We start from the raw sequence: 21,533 nt of genomic DNA, 5'->3' as shown, positions 1-21,533 counted from the left end.
AATTATTACTAGCAGATCCGGCGAACTTCGTACCGTATTACAGTCGAGACTTTATTTTTAAAATAATATTATTTTGCTCTTTTTTTTCTACGTAAGAATCGTCCTCGTACTTCAAGGACTACTTATTAAGTATAAAATAATATTGTGCGAAATCTTTTCAAGTGTTCCCGAGATTTGCGCTTATCAAACAGCAACTAATTAAACGATTCATTTTTATATTATAGACAATCACGATTAGTTTTCAAAGGGGTAGACAGAGGCCAGAGGCCAAACAAGGAAATAGAATTCACAAGATTAGGAAAATATTTTTATGTCCAAGTAATAAGTATTAATGACCTAGTAGGTACTTTTTTAAGTATTTTATAATAAAACTCATTATTCTAATAAAAGTGCCTTCAAAGTAAAATGTCACTTTATTAGCACCACGAAACAAAATAATGCAATTAATTATATTATTATCAAAAAGTCAATTTAAATTATTATTGCTTTTAAAATATTGTTTTACTCATATTTAATTTATTATGCGTAGATAAGTATAATATTTATACTATTGAAATTATAAATTATTTAAAATAACAGTTTCTTAACGTTTAGGTAAATTTTACCTAATAACCTTATTAATTTATCGTCAAGTTTCTATTAAACAAAATTAATTACCTATTCATAGAATAGAGCGAATGCGAAATGGATAAATATTTATTTTACGCATGATTAATAGAGTAAGTATCAAAATTACAAAATGTAAGCAGTCTTAGCTAGACTATTGTTAGATAATAAATATACTCAATCACTGAAAAATATAAACTTTAAGATGACAGGTAACATCACATTATTATCTTAGATTTTTTATAAGAACTTTGTAACAATTCAATCCGATTATCATAAGAATAAGTACCTTGAAAGGTAATGTTTTATTTCATGACTGACGTTTCATAAGTTCAGACGTACAGTTCATCGATTAACTTGTTTATTCAAAGTCGAGTTTAAGTAATTGTGAAGTGTAAATGATGGCTTGTAACAAAAATTACAAATTTCTTCCTAAATGGTAAGTAACTAGTTTTAAAGAGGCGATTTGTGTAAGGGTTTCAATACAATTTATAAATGCGTAGATAACATTAACTAAACTGAAAATAAAAGTTAAACGTTTTCCAAAATTTATTTTCATACTATGTGCTTGTGGCTATCTAGTTTTAATTTAAAAAGGGCCACAAATTAGAAATATCCGTATTCCCTATTATTATAAAAAAAAATATTTGATCGGGTAGGTATACCTACATTTTAATATTTTAAATAGACTAGAGATATCTTATTACTCGAAATTGTAATTCCCAAGTGAGGGTAGACGTAAAAACTCGCATTACAAGGAAACGACGGACGCTTAGGGGCTACGTCAGTCAGTCCGTGACCACTACCGGCGTATATCAGTCGAAAAGTCCAGTTACAAATAAATAGAAGTAGGGTTTTTTCATTTTTCGAAGTTTTTTTCATTTGCAATATAGCAGACGCCAAGGTATCATAACCTTTAAGACTTGTTAACTAGTACCTAGTAGTAGTACTAGTTCTCTGTGTTTTATTCAGTGTAGCAGCAGTGCCATCAGATACTTACCTCCTGACTCCGGAACAGCTACGATTCTACCACGACAACGGGTTCCTGGTCATCAAGAAACTCTTCGGACCATCAGCTTTGCATAACTACAGGTACAACAATAGTTTAATTTTTTTACTTGAAGGTGGAGACGACACTCACGTTTCGCCATTTATATTGTTAGTCCCATGTAATAGGGGCCAAATAACAACAGCCGCGCGGATCGGTCTCTAAGGTTAAGCTACACTTCCCACGGTTGTTCTTTGGATTGGTGGCCATAGTATACTTATACCGAATTTCTATATGTTTCCCAAGGTTGTTCTGTGGATTGGTGACCATACTACACACACACCCAGTTCTTACGTGTTTCGGAAAGCACGTGAAATGGTAGTCCCTGCTGTCATTTCTAAAGATCTTTGATGTTCGTTACCAGTAGTCAGAAGCTTGAAAGTCTGAAAGTCGGTCTTACTGAGAGGTATCGTGTTATAACCTAGGTAACTGGGTTGTGGAGGTCGGATGGGCCGTCGCTCCATGTAAAATACTAGTATTCAGCTGCATCTGGTGAGACTAGAAGCCGACTCCAACATAGTTGCAAGAAAGGCTAAGCTGATTAGTCCCATTTAATAGGAGGCGAACCTATTACATATACCGGGCACCATAAACATACTAATAAATGTAGGTATACATATACTTTCCAAACTAACGTGCTGCCTACCTTGTTTTACCTTAAAATACTTGACGATTCAATTCAAATTCAAATCATTTTCAAGCTTTCTGTAAAATGTTTTATCAAAATCAAATCATTTATTCATTCAGGTCAAATATTGACACTTATGACAGTCATTGCAATTACTGATGACTGACTGACTGATTAGCTCGGAAAGGGGGAGTAGAGTCTTATGAAAAAGCTCGCAAGAAACTCATGGCCACTCTCTTCAATCGCCAAAAGATTTCCAATGTGGTTGATACAATAATTGACCATGTGAAGAGCTGCCAACAATCAGCGATATAGTTTGATTTAGTTTCTTTTACTGGTTGTCCTCTTAGATTAAGCGAAGTTTTAGAAAATCTTTGAGACCACGCTGGCCAAGTACTGGATGAAAACTTGATACTCCTATAAAAACTTAAATAAGCATAAGTATAATAATCACTTAAATTTGAGATACCACTTTAATTTTGTTTCAAAAAGCAGTTTATTATATTTAATTTTGTAATATTATTTTTCAAAAGATCTGTATCTATGGTAACGCAGGTACTTATTTGTTAATTACCTATTATATTAATATTTTAAAACTCATGTTATTTTTCACAAAGCTACATCATTTCAAAATTAGGCATTTTTCGTTATTATATCTTACAGGGTACCTACAAACAAGGAATAACAACGTTTTATGTAGGTAACTATGTACTTACACATAGCAACATATAAACATCGTAGAATTTATATTTTCGAAACTAAAATTCTATATATTTATGCTATCAACAATAGCTTCGATAAATTTAGCGGCCTTTCCACCCTTCCAATACCATAAAATCTGTTTTTCAAGTAGGTACCTATTTTTCGGTAGTGTATCGGACTGCTAACCGATTCGATTCGAGACCGATCCGGTTCGATGCCCAGTTGAGGAGCTCAGGTCTGACCACCTTCGAGTATAACAGCCGTAATATATTATGGACTAGCTTTACCCGCGACTTCGTCCGCCACCTGAATTTTCTCATGGAAATGCTTCATTTTCCCGGGGTAAAAAGTAGCCTATGTCCTTTCTCGGGTATCAAAATATCTGTATAAGTATGGATGGTGTATGCATGTATGGATGCATGGATGTATGTATGCATGCTATTTTTTCCGTCAAACGAAATAAAACCGAGTATAGGAAATTTCGAAAATGTATTTGAAAATAAATAGGTAATTATATTCTTGGTTTTAGACAGCGTTTCATAGACGTATGCAATGGAAGAGTGAAGAGGGGTCAAGTGGCAGTCGTCAAGGACCGCGCCTTGTGCAAGCCGGGAACCAAACCTGAAGAATATATCAATAAGGTAAGAATTTTGTGAAGTCATTTACGTTGTTTTTACGGTACTTCAACATCCGCTGGACCGTTCATAAATACTGAAATATTTAATTCATTGATTTATTCATTATGTTTATATTTAGGATTCGTAACGAGAATTTATTGCTTCCAAAATTCATAATTTAATTGTTAAAGTAGGTAATTTCTAAAATTTGGTATTCATAATTTCAATTTTGAGTTATTTTGAAGAAATAATGTAGCGTAACATTAACATTATTTAAATTTACGCATTTTAATTCATTTTGTATTAAATTAAAGTATATTGTTAGTTTAACTCACTTGTTAAATATTTATTTATTTCAACTTATCGTAAACACATTAAATTTTGACTTATGTTGTATACTAAACACCTTTTACCCAACCTCATAAATCGAAATATCATGTTCTATATGCCTATACTACTGCATACCATAAGGCCTGATAAACCCCATTTTACTCTTATGTTTTGTTTAACAAACACCCAATACCGTTTTGCTTTTACTCAAAATCTCGTGATCGGCAATGGCCTTTAACATTACCGCTCTGACCTGAGACACTTGTTTGTGACTTAGTACAGAATTTTCGTACGAAGTTTCATGCCCTATTTTATCCCCTTGCTGGTAGAATTGATCAAAATCCTTTCTAAGCGTTTGCCTACGTCATAAAATCTGCCTGCATGCCGAATTTCAGCCCGATACGTCCTATGGTTTGGGCTGTGCGTTGATAGATCATTATTGCCCGGTTTCAAAGGTAACCTACCCCCGGTATCTGAAGAACATTTAGCGGTAGTTTATCTATTCAATAGGGTTTTTTTAATGAGTTTTAACGCTATTGAATAGATAAACTGCCGCTAAATGTTCTTCAGATACCGGTATCTCAAAAACCGGGGGTAGGTGGGTCAGTCACCTTTGAGTTTTATGTCTGTCTTTCGCTTCTAGGTTCAAGAGCTGATGTACGACCCAGTGTACTGCACATACTTCGAAGACCCTCGCCTCCTGCACGTCGTGGCTCAACTGATCGGGGATCAAATCACCGCTATTAACTGCATGCTCATCAACAAACCGCCCGGGACCTCTCCACACCCACCTCATCAGGTATTATGATGATAATTTGATGTTCTATACAAAATAGTAAAAAAGTATTGTTCTAGATTTCCTAAATTCCTACTACTTTGGAAAATGGTGTAATTTTCGGGATTTTTATACACTCCCTGCGCATTCCGCAAGAACTATAATTTTAAGTATTTTTAAATGTCAAATACGCGGTAAGGATTTCTTGGGTTTCGAACTGAGCGGACTTGTATTTTTAGCGAGATTACCTAGCTACTATCGATTTAGGACGTCAAGAATGGACAACAAAATAGGTAGTTCCCATAGCGCCCGCTAGAGGCGCTGATCAGATTTTCATAGAAATTTTCTCGATAGTTCGGCTGACGGTTTTTTATGGTTGTGCATGTGTTTTACCACGACAAAGAACTTGTTTTACCAAAACAATAGGGTAATAAAAAATAAGTATTTTACTATTATCTTAACACCAACCAAAATCAGTACCCACATATTTCCAAAAAAGTCTAACAAATACACAATTGTTTACATTATTCTCGAAACGGAAATAGTAATTGTTAATGAGATGTTTTTACCTACAATAAATAAAGTAGTATGACTGTCCCACTAAAACAATTGTTGTATAAATAAATTAAATAATTAATTGAAACGTTCAAGGGCAAGAGTATCATGTAGGTATATCATTTATTCACATAATTAAGCATTTATTAAATATTGGGTTCTGTGATAAAGAGCTGAAAACGGTGTTCCCTTCTTGCTTGGTCTTATGTGGCATACGTACCTACCTATATTTCACTAGCTGACCCGCGCAACTTCGCTTGCGTCACATAAGAGAGAATGGGTCAAAATTTTCCCCGTTTTTGTAACATTTTTCACTGGTACTCTGCTTCTATTGGTCGTAGCGTGATGTAGCCTAAAGCCTGCCTCAATAAATGGACTATCCAACACTGAAAGAATTTTTCAAATCGGACCAGTAGTTCCTGAGATTAGCGCGTTCAAACAAACAAACAAACAAACAATCAAACAAACTCTTCAGCTTTATAATATTAGTATAGATTATATATGAGAAATAATGCTTTGTCCGCATACTATTTTATAAACACCTCTTCAATATGGGCACATTCATGTTATGTATTTTAAGTTTTGACATTAGTCTTTGCTCATTTTAGAGTAAATAGCATATATATAAGAACCCAACAACAGATAGCGCGATGGTTTTCAAAATTATAGGTTTAAGGTTACCTTTTTATTTCCCGAACTGATCAAATTAAATCTTTTGAGAATCCAGAAGGAGCTAGCTTGAACGGCTTTTAATACATACATAATATTACGCCTTTTTGATAGGCGTTGGCAGATACTAATATAAATAACTAAATACTAATCTATACTAATACTAATCTATACTAATACTAATATACTAATATTATAAAGCTGAAGAGTTTGTTTGTTTGAACGCGCTAATCTCAGAAACTACAGGTCCGATTTGAAAAATCTTTCTGTGTTAGATAGCCCATTTATTGAGGAAGGCTATAGGCTATGTAACATCACGCTACGGTTATTGGGAGCGAAGTAGCAACGAAAAATGTTACAAAAACGGGGAAAATATGGACCCATTCTCTTAGGTGACGCAAGCGAAGTTGCGCGGGTCAGCTAGTGAATATATAAAGCCCCAAAGAATCCCGCGAATGCGAATAAAACTCACACTTGGCATATTTTGTAAAAACAATTTGCCGTCACGCATCGACAATTAAATATTATACCTGAGTTTTAATTTGTTTACAGTTTTCTGTTGTTATTTACACTTTTTCATTAAAGAAAATAAAAGGATTGTCTGAAAAAGGCCATAGACATATGATTTACAAAAAAATACCTATGAATGTCACACTGCTGGGCAAGGGTCTCCTCCCGTAATGAAAGAGGAGTTAGGCATTAAAATAATGTTGACGGCTGATTGAAATTTCTTAATGTTTGTATGTTTTAAACGTCACGCCTGTTATATAGAGGTGAAGAGTCAGATAGAAGGTTATTGAATACGCTCACGTTTCGCTATTCACAATGTCAGTCCCATTTAATAGGGACCGAGCTTAAAGGCAATAACGAGCACGTTCCCAACCTGCAATTGTAAAGAACATTTTTATGTAAAGTAAGAAAAGACCCCCTACTTTACAAGCCCCGATAATCGAACCTCGTGGCCAGCAATAGGGTACAATATCGCTCACAATCATGAATGATAAAATATAAGATGGTTAATCTGCAGTCGCATACACTACCACTCACAATAATTAATGATGATAAACAACAAATCTTAAAAGCATTTGTTAATTGAGTTATTTTTGTTTAAGGACCTACTCTACTTCCCGTTCCGGCCTGCACACAAGATAGTGGCATCTTGGACAGCCATAGACCCCGTGAGCAAGGACAATGGGTGTCTGTTCGTCATACCAGGGTCTCATAAGCCTGAAGAGTTGTACGAACATCGGGATCTCACAAATGTAAGTAGCAAACATACACATACATTTAGCCTGGTATCGACGATTGGGCAGAATACTTGTAAGGATAATCATTCGGCATTTGCAATACGGGTCAACACTTAGGTAATTTAATAAATAACTTAATGCGATCAGTGTACTAGGTCGGTAGTTGCCAGGCCGGGTAATAACTCATATGCGGAAGTTAAACGGATTGATATTGCCGAATATTCATCAATATTAAATACTAGCTGACCTGCGCAACTTCGCTCGCGTCACGTTTTTGTATCATTTTTCTTTGCTACTCCGCTCCTAATGGTTTAGTAAGGTTAAAACCTTTCTTGATAAATGGTCTATGCAACACAAAAATAAAATTCGATTTGAAGCAGTAGTTCCTGAGATTAGCGCGTCCAAACAAACAAACAAACTCTTCAGCTTTATAATATTAGTATAGATTGACATACAGTAGCCCCGATTAATGTCGAAGGTATCGTTGTAAGTAGGAAGTAAGACTAGTAGTAAGATAACCATCACTTTTGCCCTCAATTATGTTTATTAAGAGTCAAAGGGTCAGTTTCACAGTATACGAATAAGTATCAGGAAACCTGATCAAATCTTCTGCTGAATAAAGTGACTATTATATATATATAGAAAATTTATGAAACAACTGTAAAAATTCTATCCGATAAGCTGTCTTATCCCCGGTTTCTGAGGTACATTAATTAGCGGTACTTTATCTATTCAATAGCGTTAAAACTAATGCAAAACAAACGCTATTGAATAGATAAACTGCCGCTAAATGTACTCAGAAACCGGCTCGGAAGCAGGCCCGAATGCTGCTACTTGTTGAATTATAGACAGCCAAGTGATAAATTAGAGGTATTTAGTTTCCTTTCCTCTTAAGAAAAGGAAGCTCGAATAAAAATTGTTCAAGCCAGTACATGATTTGAAATTAAGTACTGTATTTAAGCCTGTACTTAATGAATCCTTATACATTTAGGAATCGAAGCAGTTCTTCTACGGCATCGTGGACTGGCAGGTTAGAGCTCCTGAACACAAGCGAGTACACTTGGAGATGGAGCCCGGAGACACTGTGTTCTTTAACTCTGCCCTCGTTCACGGCTCGCTAGCCAATACAACTAAGGTAAGGACTTTTATTTGTTATTCTTTTAAGTTCACGATTTTCATTGTTTAGAGTTATGTTCCGTTATAAAACAATACTATGTAAATGTAATATAAGTATTAAGCCTAAGGCAGCCAGTTTTCTTAAAACCAGTCGACTATTTAGTGTCTTCTTTATTTATAGTAGGTACCTAATAACCTAAGTGTGTGCTTGTGCAAAACACATAAGTACACTCTATTACAACATTCTCATAGTCCGGTGGGAAGGATAACTGACACTACCAGTGAAAGCTATATAATATCTCAGGACCGACACGGCTTAACATGCTCTTCGAGGCACGAACGTCTACAAACCTCAACTTTCTAACTCTGGGCAATCTATCTCAAATTTAGCCCATAGCCCGTTGTTTTCACCGGTCAGTAAACGATCTGTGGGCTAAGCAAACCCTTGGCGCGGTCATTCTATAGATAGGTGACCGCATAGTGGTATTTGAACTGGGCGTCTCCGTGCTTCGGAGGGCACGTAAAAAATCGGTCCCGGTTGTTGACAATTAAGTTAACAGTCGCTAAGCCATGTCAAAGGCCTTCGGGCGGCTTGAACAACTTTGACACTAGGTTGACCACTAACCATACGACAAACAAACAAACAAACATCTTCTATCTAATCTCAAAATTTTATTTTTGTACTTTGTGGCTCGACCCAGAACCTCTGTGCGGCAGTACTACACTACAGACCGCACCACGGAAGCCGTTTAAAGATTGTAAAATTCTTCTTTCAGGTGTTCCGCAAAGCGCTAACTTGCCATTTCGCTAACAGTAACTGTCACTATATCGATGTGGCCGGCACTGCACATGAAGGGATCGCGAAGGACATGGAGAAAGAGGTCCAGAAGAGGGGCGGAGATTTGAACTACGTTGTAAGTCCTTTCTTCTAATTTTATTTGGTTAAGTGACAGAGCTGTTCAAACTGGATATATTAGGTCGGGGAAAAAGTCTTTTCGCATTATAGTATGTACGAACTTGTAATAAAAATTTTTCTCTACACAAAAAAGCTCGATATTTTGGTGCCTCGAGCTCACTGAAAGAAATGTAATGAACCGTGTACTCATTTGTGGTTCCTGAAGCCAAAGAGATTTTATTACAAGTTCATACATACTATAATGTGAAAAGACTTTTTCCCCGACCGAATATATTACATCGCGCTTGTAATGTCCCAAGGTGTAGGCAGAGGTGTATCGAACACACCTACATTTCGCAATTAACAATCAATTGGAAATTATTATTATAAAGTAATTCGATTCGATGTAATAGTCTCTTTTAAATAGCCTGATATTTAAACATGTATTGATGGCATACATATAAATATTAAATGTCTTTAATATATGTTTTTGCATGTTCCAGGATTTGTGGAGAATAAAGACGAAAATTGTAAGAGGCAACAGATGCAATTTATGAATAATGAACACAACCTGCACGCTGTAAAACATTACAATTTATAATCGCTTCAAGTATTTACTATGAAATTATGGTAAAGTTTAATATTTCCAACTTTACCACATAATATGGCTTACTTAACCTCATTTGATTAACTTTCCCAAATAAAGTAGTTTGCCTAAGTAGATTATATAAGCAATGACAACATAAGCAACGTCGCAAAATAAGTCTATATAAAGCTGCATATTCCTTTTGAGATTTTAACATTAAAGATTTTTCACTAATTTGGATTGGTCCAAGTAGAGTCAGTAGATATTATAATATACTTACCATCTAACTGACTTACTAATAAATATCGTATAAGCTCTGTTTAGTCATACAGTGTTTAGTCACTTTCAAACGATATAGAAACAGTACAAGAGTGAAAAGGACAAAACACTGTATAACTAATCAATGCTTACATAGAATTGCGTTAGGGTGCTCCCACACAGCAGTTATATAACGTTAGAAACTGACTTTAACTGATTTATAACATTTGTTTTTAAACAAATTTGTTTTAAATTTTTATTAAAATTGTATAATAAATATTATCGTGTTACACAACGTTGTATAACGCTATATAACTGTTGTGTGGGGGCACCCTTATATAACATAAAAATAAAAAACTTATTAATGTCCTACTGTTGGGCAAAGGTCTCTTGGAATGAGGAAAGGGCTAGGCCTTGAGTCCACCACTCTAGCAAAGTTGGGTGGACTTTGAAAATAAATAAAATAAAAATGCGTATTTTTTATTTAAAATAGTCATTTAATTTCATTTACAATCTTAGGTACGGTAACCTTATAACTAATTTGTAATACTATGGTTGGTTATAATTTCGTTCGGTTCCATTTATTAATTTATATTTATTTCTGTCATTTATAGGTACAATAGACATTAAATTATAACTATTAATATTAAAGTTTTTATACAAAAAGACTTCGATTTTCCCATTTTTAAATAACTTTATTTGAGGAATAATTTTGATGTTTGGCGGATATTTATATAATGTAAAAATAATTTCTCTTACAAACAAAATTATTTATCGAATAAAATTATTTAATAATGTTAAAAATCAGCGCTAATAATTAAATATAATTTGTTTTTTATATAAAAGGTGGAAGTATACATAGTGATATAATAATATTAGTTCTGCTCTCGTAATATAGATGGTGTTGATTTCAACTAAGTTTGAAGGTCAGACACGCTCGATGTTTCACCGACTTTACATTTGTGCGAAAAGCGAATTACAATATACATATGATGATACAAAAATGATATAACATCTGGTAAGAAAAAAACAATATGTTTTGTTTCAATATAAAAATCTTATTGAAATAATTATAAATAATTATTAAACATCTGTGTTAATGTTTGCTAAAAATTGTTCCTAAGTACAATTTTTCTTGTAATACCTCTTTAATATAATAATTCACGAACTCTCTGTAATATCCTGTCATGTTATTCTTACAGCAAGTTCATTGTAGTTTTTTGGCAAAATGCTCGTTGTGTGAATGCTTCGCTTTAAGCGCAAGTGTAAAGCCGGCTTGTGGATACTTAAAGACGTCTGATTTTTACAGTTAATAGAAACATTTCATTATTTTGTATTGGTCACATATTTTTTGTATTTATGTAATTATATTATGATCGTAGTTATTCGTATTATATGACATGGGCTATCGAGTTGGAAAACAAAGGGAAAGTCCAACGTTATAAAAATAAATACGGTCGAATTAAGAACCTCCTTCAGTTGAAGTCGGTTAATTAACGTTTGTAGAATAATACAAAAACAGAATATGTCTTTAAGCTTTATAAAATTTCTTAAAAACGCGGTGGCAATAATTTTAATATAAAAAGTCCCTAAACATATTCTTAAAAAATTATAAGTAGTCTTAAAAACTAATTGTGCAATTTACAGCAAGTCTAATTTATATTTACATATTTTGTAGAAGAAAAAATAATATAATATATTAAGTACGTTTATATTATTATTAGATGTGAAAAATAACTTATTTTTTAAAACTGTGACATGAGACTAGATCTGGTTTGGAAATATAAAATGTGAAATAAAATCTTAAATTAAAACATTCGGTGCATTTACTTGTAAGAATAAGTTGGTAACTAATTATCAGAATTCAGCGTAGTCTCCGTCAAAAATCTGTAAAAAAGCAAACCGTCCGAATAAATAAAAAAAAAAATAAACAAAATTTCGAAAAAGTCAAAAATAGTCGTTAGTTTTAAAATTTATGCCCACTGTTAACTATTTGAAAGCCAATAAAAATAATTCACCACGCTTTAAATAATTTCCTTAAGTCAATTTTGTTAAAATTTTCCCAAAAGCTGTTAATTTTGTAACTATCAGTTCTATCTAATGTCACTAGATGGCATTGCATTATTAGTAGTCCTAAATGCGTTAACAACTGAGCCCGAAATATTGTAACATTTTTTTAAAGTATAATTTATAAGTAAATAATTATAAAAATAATAGTAATAAGCGGTTTAGTAATATCTTAATATACATATTTTGGCATTCAAAAAGTTAGTTTTTATATATTTTTTTTAATAATAATTAGCTTGGGCGTATATAATATATAGTGCATTTGCATTTCATATCAAAGCCAGTATAAGCATAACAGTGTAAAAAAATAAGCTACGTGCACCGTTTTGAGAAAGCATTTTTTATATCAAATAATATCCCAAGCAGTTAAAGCTCTTATGTTTAACTCATTATTTACGTTTGTATAGAGTTTTCAGTATTTATAGAGTTTTAGGTCAAAAGTTGAGTTCGACAATAACTTTTAATATAGCCATTTTAGCCAACCTAATATTTTATTATCTTACTTAGCTCACTAAATACTGGCACTAATTTATACTTTGTTACAAAAGCATTCGTTCAAGGGTACTTTTATAAATTCACGTTTTGTCAGCCACTCTTTATCGTGTTCTATAATAAAACCTAAATGACTTAAATAAAGCGCTAACATAGAAAAAATCTCATTCATAGCAGAGAAGAGTCACAAATATTTTCTTAGCATGTCATTTTTAAACAAGATTTTACAGAGAAAATTATAGAAACATTCAGAATTTATAAAACGCACCCTTAAATAGTGAATATTATTATAATTGAAATCAAAGTATACCCACTAGTTAAGCATAATTTTGTACTATATCATTTTCAATAAGCTAAAAGAATCAATAATTTAGTATTTTGTACTTGGCAAATATATTTTGGAAGCATTAATTTATACCTTAGATTTAAAACTTAACACACCTTCTATTCAAAAAGGGCATAAGTGATAAAAAGTCATTTATTTTTTAAATAAACTTTTGCATATGCTCTTTTTGAACTAAAGGTATGTTTAACTAAACTACTTGCTACCCATTCTAAATCTACGATTACATAAAGCTGTGTTTCTAAATATACTAAAAGTAAATACTAACTTTACTAAAATTAAAGACTTCCTTGTCTAACTACCAAACCATAGTATAAATTTGACCCAAGAATATAATTATTGCATACAGTAAAGCTTTTATAAATAAGGCCTTTTGTCAGTGTGACGTAAGTCCGGATTGCATACATGCAAATACCCTAAATGTACCCAAAGTATTAGAAAAGATTAAGTATAACAAAAGTACTACTCTTGAAGGATACTGTAGGAGAGTAGGAATCTAGGAAAAAAAGACTATCAGACTATTCACAGGCAGCGCTAACCAAAAATTACTAGATCATCTATTTTCGAAATTTTTGAGCTTCTCATGCTCGCTTGCCCTTTTTCTACAACTCGTGCAAGAAACAAAAGGTTTTAATAAATGTTCTTCAGCTATATACTAACAGATCTCTTATTACTCTAGAGATACCCCTTACTATGACCTATATCCCGCAGCTGCTGCTAACCCAAAACACTATACCGTCTCTGTATTTACTAACGCAGCTTCCTATAAAAAACGACAGTGCTAGGAAACTGCATCTTTGAATAGATTAATGTACTAAGCATAAAGATGATCTTTCAAAAAATATCTATGTATCATGAGATTCTACTACAGTGTCTAATTATTTACCAAGAGCACCCCCTATCCCCCCTCCCCTACAGCTGTCTATCTCTATAGTCTACATAAACCCTGACCACTTCACCTTCGTACTTCCTCTGCGACGGCATGAAGTAGAAGTCGGGGTGCGCTGACAGCGGACCCTCGGGTCTACCGCCGCGGGGGAGAGAGTACGTTGCGCGTTCTGGACGACCCGTGTAGCTGGAATGAGGAGAAACATATTTATACTTTAACAAATTACTAGCTGACCCGCGCAACTTCACTTGCGTCACTGAAGAGAATGGGTCAAAATTTTCCCCGTTTTCGTAACACTTTTCGTTTATACTCCGCTCCTTATGACCGTAGCGTGATGTTATATAGCCTATAGCCTTCCTCGATAAGTAGGCTATCTAAGACTGAAAGAATTTTTCAAATCGGACCAGTAGTTCCTGAGATTAGCGCGTTCAAACAAACAAACAAACTCTTCAGCTTTCTAATATTAGTATAGATAATAGATAATAGATATGCATATTGGTTTAGTTATATTGTGAAAAAACGGTAAACAAAGTAAACATATAAGTTCGTTTTAATTTTTTTAAAACACAATTTCCATATCTTACCAAATTATATGCATATGGTATAGTTTTGTTGTGAAAGAAGGGTACACTAACATAATTTTCTATTTAAAAGACATCTTCCGCACTAAGATTTGCTCTTGTGTTTTGGGACTTTAAAAAAAACAAAGACAACGGATATAAAAGTACATACAACCAGAAAACTACTATTTGTGGATCGCACTAATATCTGCCTGTCAAGGAAATCGAAGCCGAGACCACGTGATCTTTAATTATTTATACTACCGTTCTGATCATTAAAGTAGTTAATAAAAAATCCTACTACTATTATAAATGCGAAAGTTTGTGAGAATGTATGGATGTTTGTTACTCTTTCACGCAAATACTACGGAACCGATTATGATAAAATTTGGTATATAGGTAGCTTAAGTCCCAGAATAGCACATAGGCTACTTCTTATCCCGGAGTTCCCGAGGGATCGGGATTTACACGGAAAGGTTTTCCACGCGGACGAAGTCGCGAGCGGCCTCTAGTAAAAAATATACATATTTATATACAATCTATTAACACTATTATACTAGAAGGTCATAAAATGTACTAAACTCTTCACTCAGATAGAAACTAGTACACGTGTGATGGTCACATACAAGTTTGAGGGCAAGGTCACATCGAGGTCAACGTCAAGGTCGCAAAATGTAGTACAAGGTCAATTATACAGTACAACAAAACTAATATTATTATTATAAATTGTATAATTAGAACTACCTATCAACTATTTTTTTTTATAATTAGTCATAGTTTATTTTAGTATATTTATACTAAGATTTGCATATACATAATTGTAAAGGAAAAATCAACAAAAATTTTTGTTCAAATTCATTATTAAGCATAACCAGGTTGCTGGCTTTTACTTAGGAAAGAAAAATAAGCATTGCCATTCAACGTGGCAATGCTGCCAGCATTCTGGATACGTTACCGATCGACGATGATGAGGAGAAATACTACGACGATTTATGTAATATTTAATTATTGTAATTTAATTTTGGTTTTTATTAGGGATTAAGTTTAGAAATTAGTTGAAATGCTGTAATATAAACAATAAATAAGTATTATCAACAAAAACTATATTATTTTCCTCAAACTTATTATTTAAAAATATCAAATAATAAACAAATAAACGAACTTTAGTCAAAATTAAAACAAAAAGATGCGACTACGGATTGCGACCGTGACAGGACTCGAACCTGCAATCTTCGGATCCGAAGTCCGACGCCTTATCCATTAGGCCACACGGTCTAGTGAGTGAAACGTCGAAATTATCGATGTGTTTCGCCATAAATTTAAACCCTTAGGAATTTCACCCTTATGTGAAGTTTACTATTCCAACTGGTAGATGGCGCTTTGATATTTATTATAGAACTTATTTTGATAGCGTTAAAGTCTATTTTTGGTTGATAAAATGTGGTTTGTAAATAAAGATTTTTCTATTGTTTGCGTTCAAGTGCGAGTTGGTTAGCGGTTTTTTTTTATTTTGTTCCGTTCGCTTTTATATAGAGGTAGTTTTTTTGTGTGACGTCATAGTATTGTTAATGACGTAACGGTTTATGATTAATGTGTTTCCCGAATAAAGTTAAATGCCATATTAAGTGTTCAAGTTTGTAAACAAGTAAGGGTATTGCTTCATTCATATTAAGTATAAAATCAGGTATAAATTTAATATTGTTTTATTATTTAGAAAATAAAAATGCATTTTTAACGGTATACTCTTCAGAACAGTGCACCATTCGCTTTTTACTGTTGAACAAAAATAAAGTATACAGAATACTGTTTTGTTATGAATTTTAAGTGGTGCGAGGATAGAAATATAGAGCTCCTTATTTATTTAATTTCAGTTATAATAAATTGTGGTCAGGAGTACGAAGTTTTTAAAAACGACTGAAAATTAAAAAGTTATGCAAGCTGCTCTAAATATATGTATTTTAAACCATAAATAATTAAATGCTGATTATCTTTCTAAAATACTGTTTAATATTCTGCATAGTGACTGAATATACCTACTCCTTTTTTATAAAAAAATAAAAGGGCAAGCCGTGAGTTTCTTGCTATTTTTTCTCATGAGCAACAGCTTTTCCGAAGGTGGTAGATTTAAAATATTATGACGATTTCAAATACTTGTTAAAAGTTCAATTCAATTCAAATTTATTTATTTATTTGTGAACACAGGTTATATACAATAGGTGTTACAAACAATTACATTTGATCTCTGTGTCCCACCACTTCCCCTAGATGCGAATAATGTTTTCTGTATTGTAGGTAGCAGCCCCTTACATCATCAATGATTTATACCTAAGAAAAATATTGTTAAAACCATTTGGCGATTATAAAGAGTGACCTTCCGAACTGGCGGTAAATTCACTCTCTGTATCATTGACTATCATAATTGTCACCACTTGACCTAAATGAATAAATGATTTGACTTTGAATGCAGAGTTGCCTTATTTTTAAAAATAACATAATGTAATTTTCAGTGAATTAAGCCCTCCATAGCCCATCATATTTTTCCATCCTGTATAAGAGTAATATATTAATATGAATGACCGACGTGAGCCAGTTACGCTCAGCGGTCGGTAAACGGTCCGTGGGTTAAGCAACCCTTGGCGCGGTAATTCCATAGATAGGTGACCGCATGGTGGCGTACTCTACCTCCATACTACGAAGGGCACGTAAATAGACGTTCCCGGTTGTTGTCAATTTAAATAACAGTCGTTAACCACGTCAGAGGCTGAACGGCTTGAACAACTTTGACAATGGGTTGCACCACTAACCATACGATAGACTTTTGTTTCAAGATGGTAGGTGGCTTAGCAGTCGAAAAAATAGGTATATTTTTTTATATATCTTATTTAATACTGTGTGATATGGGGCTGCCGTGCGAGAGGTCTCGGGTTCGAATCCTGGGTCGGGCCAAAAAGTCTTTTCTGAGATTTTCTGTTAAGAATTTCTTAGAGATTGCCCGGAGTTGGGAAGGTGAGGTCGAAGACCTCCGTGCCTCGGAGAGCACGTGTCGCCGTCGGTCCTGCGCCTGACCTCTCACTTCTCACTGGTCGTGTCGGTGTACCGTCCCACCAGACTATGAGAGTGATGGAATAGAGAGTGTACCCGTGTATTGTGCACACACTTGGACACTATAAACAAAGTCCTGCACAGATGGTCAGTTTCAATGAAACTGACCGCCGTAGCCGTATATCGGCTAGGAGGACATTATTATTGGCGGAATTTAAAGCCAGAATCGCCATTAAAAAAAAACAAAAAAACAGCCATACGATTAGAAGACCGATGTGAATGTTCTCACCCATACTGTCCGGTGGGTTGCGAGTGTCGGTCCCTGGGCCGCTGCAGCGAGCGAGTCTCGTGGTAGTACTGCGCCGCGCTGTTCTGGTGCTTGGGCGTGTGGCGCCCGGACTGAGGCGGGCCGTGCGGGCCGTTCGCGCCGTGGGCGACGTTTGAACCGTTTATCTGAAAAGTTTTGGAATACTTAATACATTTTGAGATATTTGACTGTTTTATGTAGTGAGAGGGATCTCTGTTTGATGTTGTTTTCCCACTTATAAATAGATGCAATTATTTGGTCGAAAAGTCAGCAGAATGAAAGAGTAGGAAATTATCAAATTTTATAATAGTAGCACATATATTTGTTTCGACTTTAAAAGAAAAAAAAAACACTTATTGACTTCATGAACAAACACGATTATATCAATATTTTAAAATAGTACTTACTTATAAAATCTACATAGAAAGCACTACCACTCAACAGTAAAAAGTTATGACCTGACAAACATAAACAAAATAGGTACAGACCAGAAGAGACTCCTTTTTTTTAAACGGCTAAATTGATACGTATAAGGATAAGTTTTCTGATCTCCCTCTACCACTACCTTACCGCTGTGGGAAAAACACGTGAGTTTATGTATGTATGTATGTATGTATGTGTGTGTAAAGGTTAATAACATTACCTTCGGCGTCATCTTGCCATTCTGGTGTCCGTTCAGGTTGGCGCTGCCCGGGCGCGGCGGCGGCGGGTCGCTGGGCCGCGCGGCGCGGGCGCGCAGCGGCGCCGTGGACGCCGTGCTGTTGTACTTGTCCGACGTGTCGAACGCCTCGAACGCGTAGTTCGTGTTCGACGTCGAGTAGTCCTTCCACGCTGAGTTGGGGATTAGTTGCTCCTACAATATTGATAAGTAATGTCACTGTTTGAATCAGTATTTAGTGGTAAGTAACATTTTAATGCAACGATTTCACGGTCTACATTTTACCTTGCATTTTCTGCAATTAAGACATTTAGGTTATGGACTTTGGCGCTTTGGAATGCAGGTAAATTAGCCGGTCCTGCGTCAGATTTCTCGCTTACAGTCTATCATTCACATACTTCACATTAACAAATAGATAAATAGGCCGGTATGTTGTATAACTAGCAGTCAGAAACAAAAATCGGAAAGAAGACGCCAAGGTGACTGTTTGCAAGCGAGACAGAGACATGAGACCGCGACGAGAGCTTGCCGAGGTTGATCTATGGATGGGTGACCATCTTATACATATTGAGTTCCTTCGTGTTTCGAAAGACACGACAAATTATGGGTTTCGGCTGTTATTTTCGAATTTCTTCGACATTTGTTATCAGTAGTCAGCAGTTTGAAAGTCTGACAACTAGTCTTACCGAGGGGTATCGTGTTATAACCTAGGTAACTGGGTTGTGGAGGTCAGATAGGCAGTCGGTACGTGTAAAATACTGGTATTCGGCTGCATCCGGTGAGATTGGAAGCCGACTCTAACATAGTTTGGAAGTAAGGCTAGACTGATGTGACAATAATTAAGTTGTAGAATCCAGAGCCACACCCACAGCTTGGTCTCCGCCAGACTAGTATACACGTACCTTATTGACGGTGGCACTAGCCCGCGCGCGGTACAGCGTGCAGGCGGCCTGCAGCAGCGCCACGAGCAGCAGCGCCAGCACGCACGCCACCACCACCCACAGCTTGGTCTCGGCCAGGCCGAAGAACGAGCGAGCGTTGCCCGGCTCCTCCTCCGTCGGACGGGCTATCAGCACTGGAGGGATTCAAATGAAGATAGTTTAAAAACCCGGATTCACGAATCATATGACAGCCGAATCAATAGGTGCCTTTACACACACGCTGTTTCGCGCGTCAAACAATAAAAGAAAAGAGCGCGCGCTCATCTCATCAGTTAAGCCCGCGAAGAAAACGTGAGCGAAGAGTGCGCCGTCTGACAGACGCCCAACTCCGGCGCCCCTCCTAGAGGCGGGCATTTTTAGTATGTTTACGCTCTAAGCATCCTGAACCAATTTCTGAAGAAATATCTTAGGATCCCGCACACGCACTCTACACTTGCTTTTTTGACTGGACTAATAGTGAGTGTTTGTGTCGTTGGCGTGCCTAATACACACCGTAGATGTTCCTTGGATTCAGCAGGAGATCTGTTACCTATTAGCAAGTGTGTGCGCAAAAATGCAACACGATTAGAGCTTTGTATCCGTTGAGATTGCGATCACATAAAACACGAAAAAATTTAAACATTGTGCATCGCATTACCAAGCACTCGAAGTAATTAGTGATAAACAATAAGTAACAACACCTAAGTGATTATAACTCGTCGGCAGGTAGGTAATGCATTCGCCGCACGAAATATTTGTGCGTTTTTTTTAAATAGCTCTGCAGTGGGTGGATACACAAATATGTACTATAGATACACATTTACACGATGTCACACACTAATTCTCTGTTAAACTGAAATTACGATTTTCCACATTTTTCCGCTAGGCATAAGCACACATATCAGTGTCGTCACAGGATCCAGACGCGCCGGCGCTGATAGCGAGCCTTGCGACGTTGCCGCTCCAGCGTACGCGTAAGTAATTATTTCTAGTCTTGTGATACGTATGAATTTATCTATAGAGTAATACTGTTTTGATTAAAATTATTATTTTATTATTTATTATGTGTGACTGTGTGACATTTTATTTTCAATTAGAGATCATTTATTATTGTTTGTTCCATGATTATTCACCCCTAACCCTACTCATACGTTGAAGGAAATAAGCCTTGTAGCGGCACGTTGTATATAGGATACTCGATCCATTAAAAAAACATAACAGATAAAATAGTTTAAAAGCACGTGAATAGTTATTTTTTCTGTACAACAATAAAAAATCTCTCCGCGTTTTAGTATTAAATTAATTATTAATAATTATTCTTTAAAAACTAGATCACACATTTATGTTTAAAACTCTTCGCATTTCAGTATTTAATATCCTATAGGAACTAGATTATACATTTTAATTCAGCGCCGAAACGATTCGCCCGTAGCCAGTTGCGCTCACCGGTCGGTAAACGATCTGTGGGTTAAGCAAACCTTGGCGCGGTCATTCCATAGATGGGTGACCGCATAGTGGTATTTGAACTGGACGTCTCCGTGCTTCGGAGGGCAGGTAAAAAGTCGGTCCCGGTTGTTCTCAATTAAGATAACAGTCGTTAAGCCACGTCAAAGGCCTTCGGGCGGCTTGAACAACTTTGACACTAGGTTGACCACTAACCATAAAATAAGAAGAGGCGCCGAAACGTCAAGCAAATCACAAAAAATATATCTATAAACATTACTCACGGCTCTGCGGCTCAAACACCAAGAATTCAGGATCAACATTAAGATTGCCCACTTTCCCCTGCGCCAGAGTATCTTTCACCACTTTCTCCCATCTCTCCGCCCCACTCTCTTTGTCTTCCGTAGAGTTAGCCGGTGTAGAGTCTAGTGCTCTACCAGTGGACCCTTCTATTGTGTTGGATTCTATGGACTTGAGGGTCAGTTCCGCTATTATTGCTTTAGTTTCGTTCCTGTGGACAATTATTGATATATTTAGTAAGATTTTCTTGCGTTATCAGCCTAACCTTTCTCTTCGGCTTCCAGTCACACCTGATGCAGCTCACCAGTATTTTACAGTAATATTTTCTTGCAAACACAATATATTTATGCGAAGGATTTTTATGAGAGTTCCCACTGGTAAGTGCTAGTAAGGGTATATTCCCAGAATGAGAGAAATGTTTGCGCAGAAACATCTCTCTTATTTTTAAAAAACCTCAGTCTGGAAACATTTTATCACGAT

The 21,533-nt window shown here is 35.4% G+C and overlaps 2 protein-coding genes and 1 non-coding gene across 5 annotated transcripts in view; 1 reads left to right on the top strand and 2 right to left on the bottom strand.

Annotated features, from left to right (window-relative positions):
- Window positions 1-936: 936 nt before the first annotated feature.
- Window positions 937-10,380, top strand: LOC142983205 (phytanoyl-CoA dioxygenase, peroxisomal-like). The gene is made up of 8 exons (XM_076130097.1): window positions 937-1,045; window positions 1,579-1,698; window positions 3,514-3,625; window positions 4,575-4,730; window positions 7,043-7,192; window positions 8,169-8,312; window positions 9,070-9,207; window positions 9,692-10,380. Exons 1-8 carry the CDS (start codon window positions 1,005-1,007, stop codon window positions 9,743-9,745), a joined length of 915 nt encoding a protein of 304 aa, XP_075986212.1. The 5' UTR covers window positions 937-1,004; the 3' UTR covers window positions 9,746-10,380.
- Window positions 10,381-10,508: 128 nt separating this feature from the next.
- Window positions 10,509-21,533, bottom strand: part of nahoda (DOMON-like domain-containing protein nahoda) — a 107,373-nt gene continuing 96,348 nt past the window's right edge. For all 3 annotated transcript variants that reach the window (XM_076130093.1, XM_076130095.1, XM_076130094.1), the window contains 6 exons: window positions 21,038-21,264; window positions 19,293-19,465; window positions 18,376-18,585; window positions 17,715-17,878; window positions 13,894-14,009; window positions 10,509-11,919 (listed from right to left, as the gene is read on the bottom strand). In XM_076130093.1, the coding sequence (XP_075986208.1) occupies window positions 11,912-11,919; window positions 13,894-14,009; window positions 17,715-17,878; window positions 18,376-18,585; window positions 19,293-19,465; window positions 21,038-21,264 (898 nt within the window). In that variant the 3' untranslated portion in view covers window positions 10,509-11,911. The remainder of the gene's footprint in view (window positions 11,920-13,893; window positions 14,010-17,714; window positions 17,879-18,375; window positions 18,586-19,292; window positions 19,466-21,037; window positions 21,265-21,533) is intronic.
- On the bottom strand, window positions 15,586-15,658 carry TRNAR-UCG (transfer RNA arginine (anticodon UCG)). The gene has a single exon. It is a non-coding gene; the product is annotated as a tRNA-Arg (tRNA).

This window comes from Anticarsia gemmatalis, chromosome 23, assembly GCF_050436995.1.
Source record: "Anticarsia gemmatalis isolate Benzon Research Colony breed Stoneville strain chromosome 23, ilAntGemm2 primary, whole genome shotgun sequence".
Lineage (NCBI taxonomy): Eukaryota > Metazoa > Arthropoda > Insecta > Lepidoptera > Erebidae > Anticarsia > Anticarsia gemmatalis.
Note: the sequence above shows the minus strand (reverse complement) of the source record. Positions and strands in the feature narration are given on the sequence as shown.

Excerpts from the sequence above, each read along its gene's own strand:
- LOC142983205 (XM_076130097.1), top strand. The coding sequence starts at position 1,005 with ATGATGGCTTGTAACAAAAATTACAAATTTCTTCCTAAATG. Across the intron at positions 1,699-3,513 it reads TCAGCTTTGCATAACTACAG|ACAGCGTTTCATAGACGTAT; the intron begins GTACAACAATAG and ends TCTTGGTTTTAG. Across the intron at positions 9,208-9,691 it reads GCGGAGATTTGAACTACGTT|GATTTGTGGAGAATAAAGAC; the intron begins GTAAGTCCTTTC and ends TGCATGTTCCAG.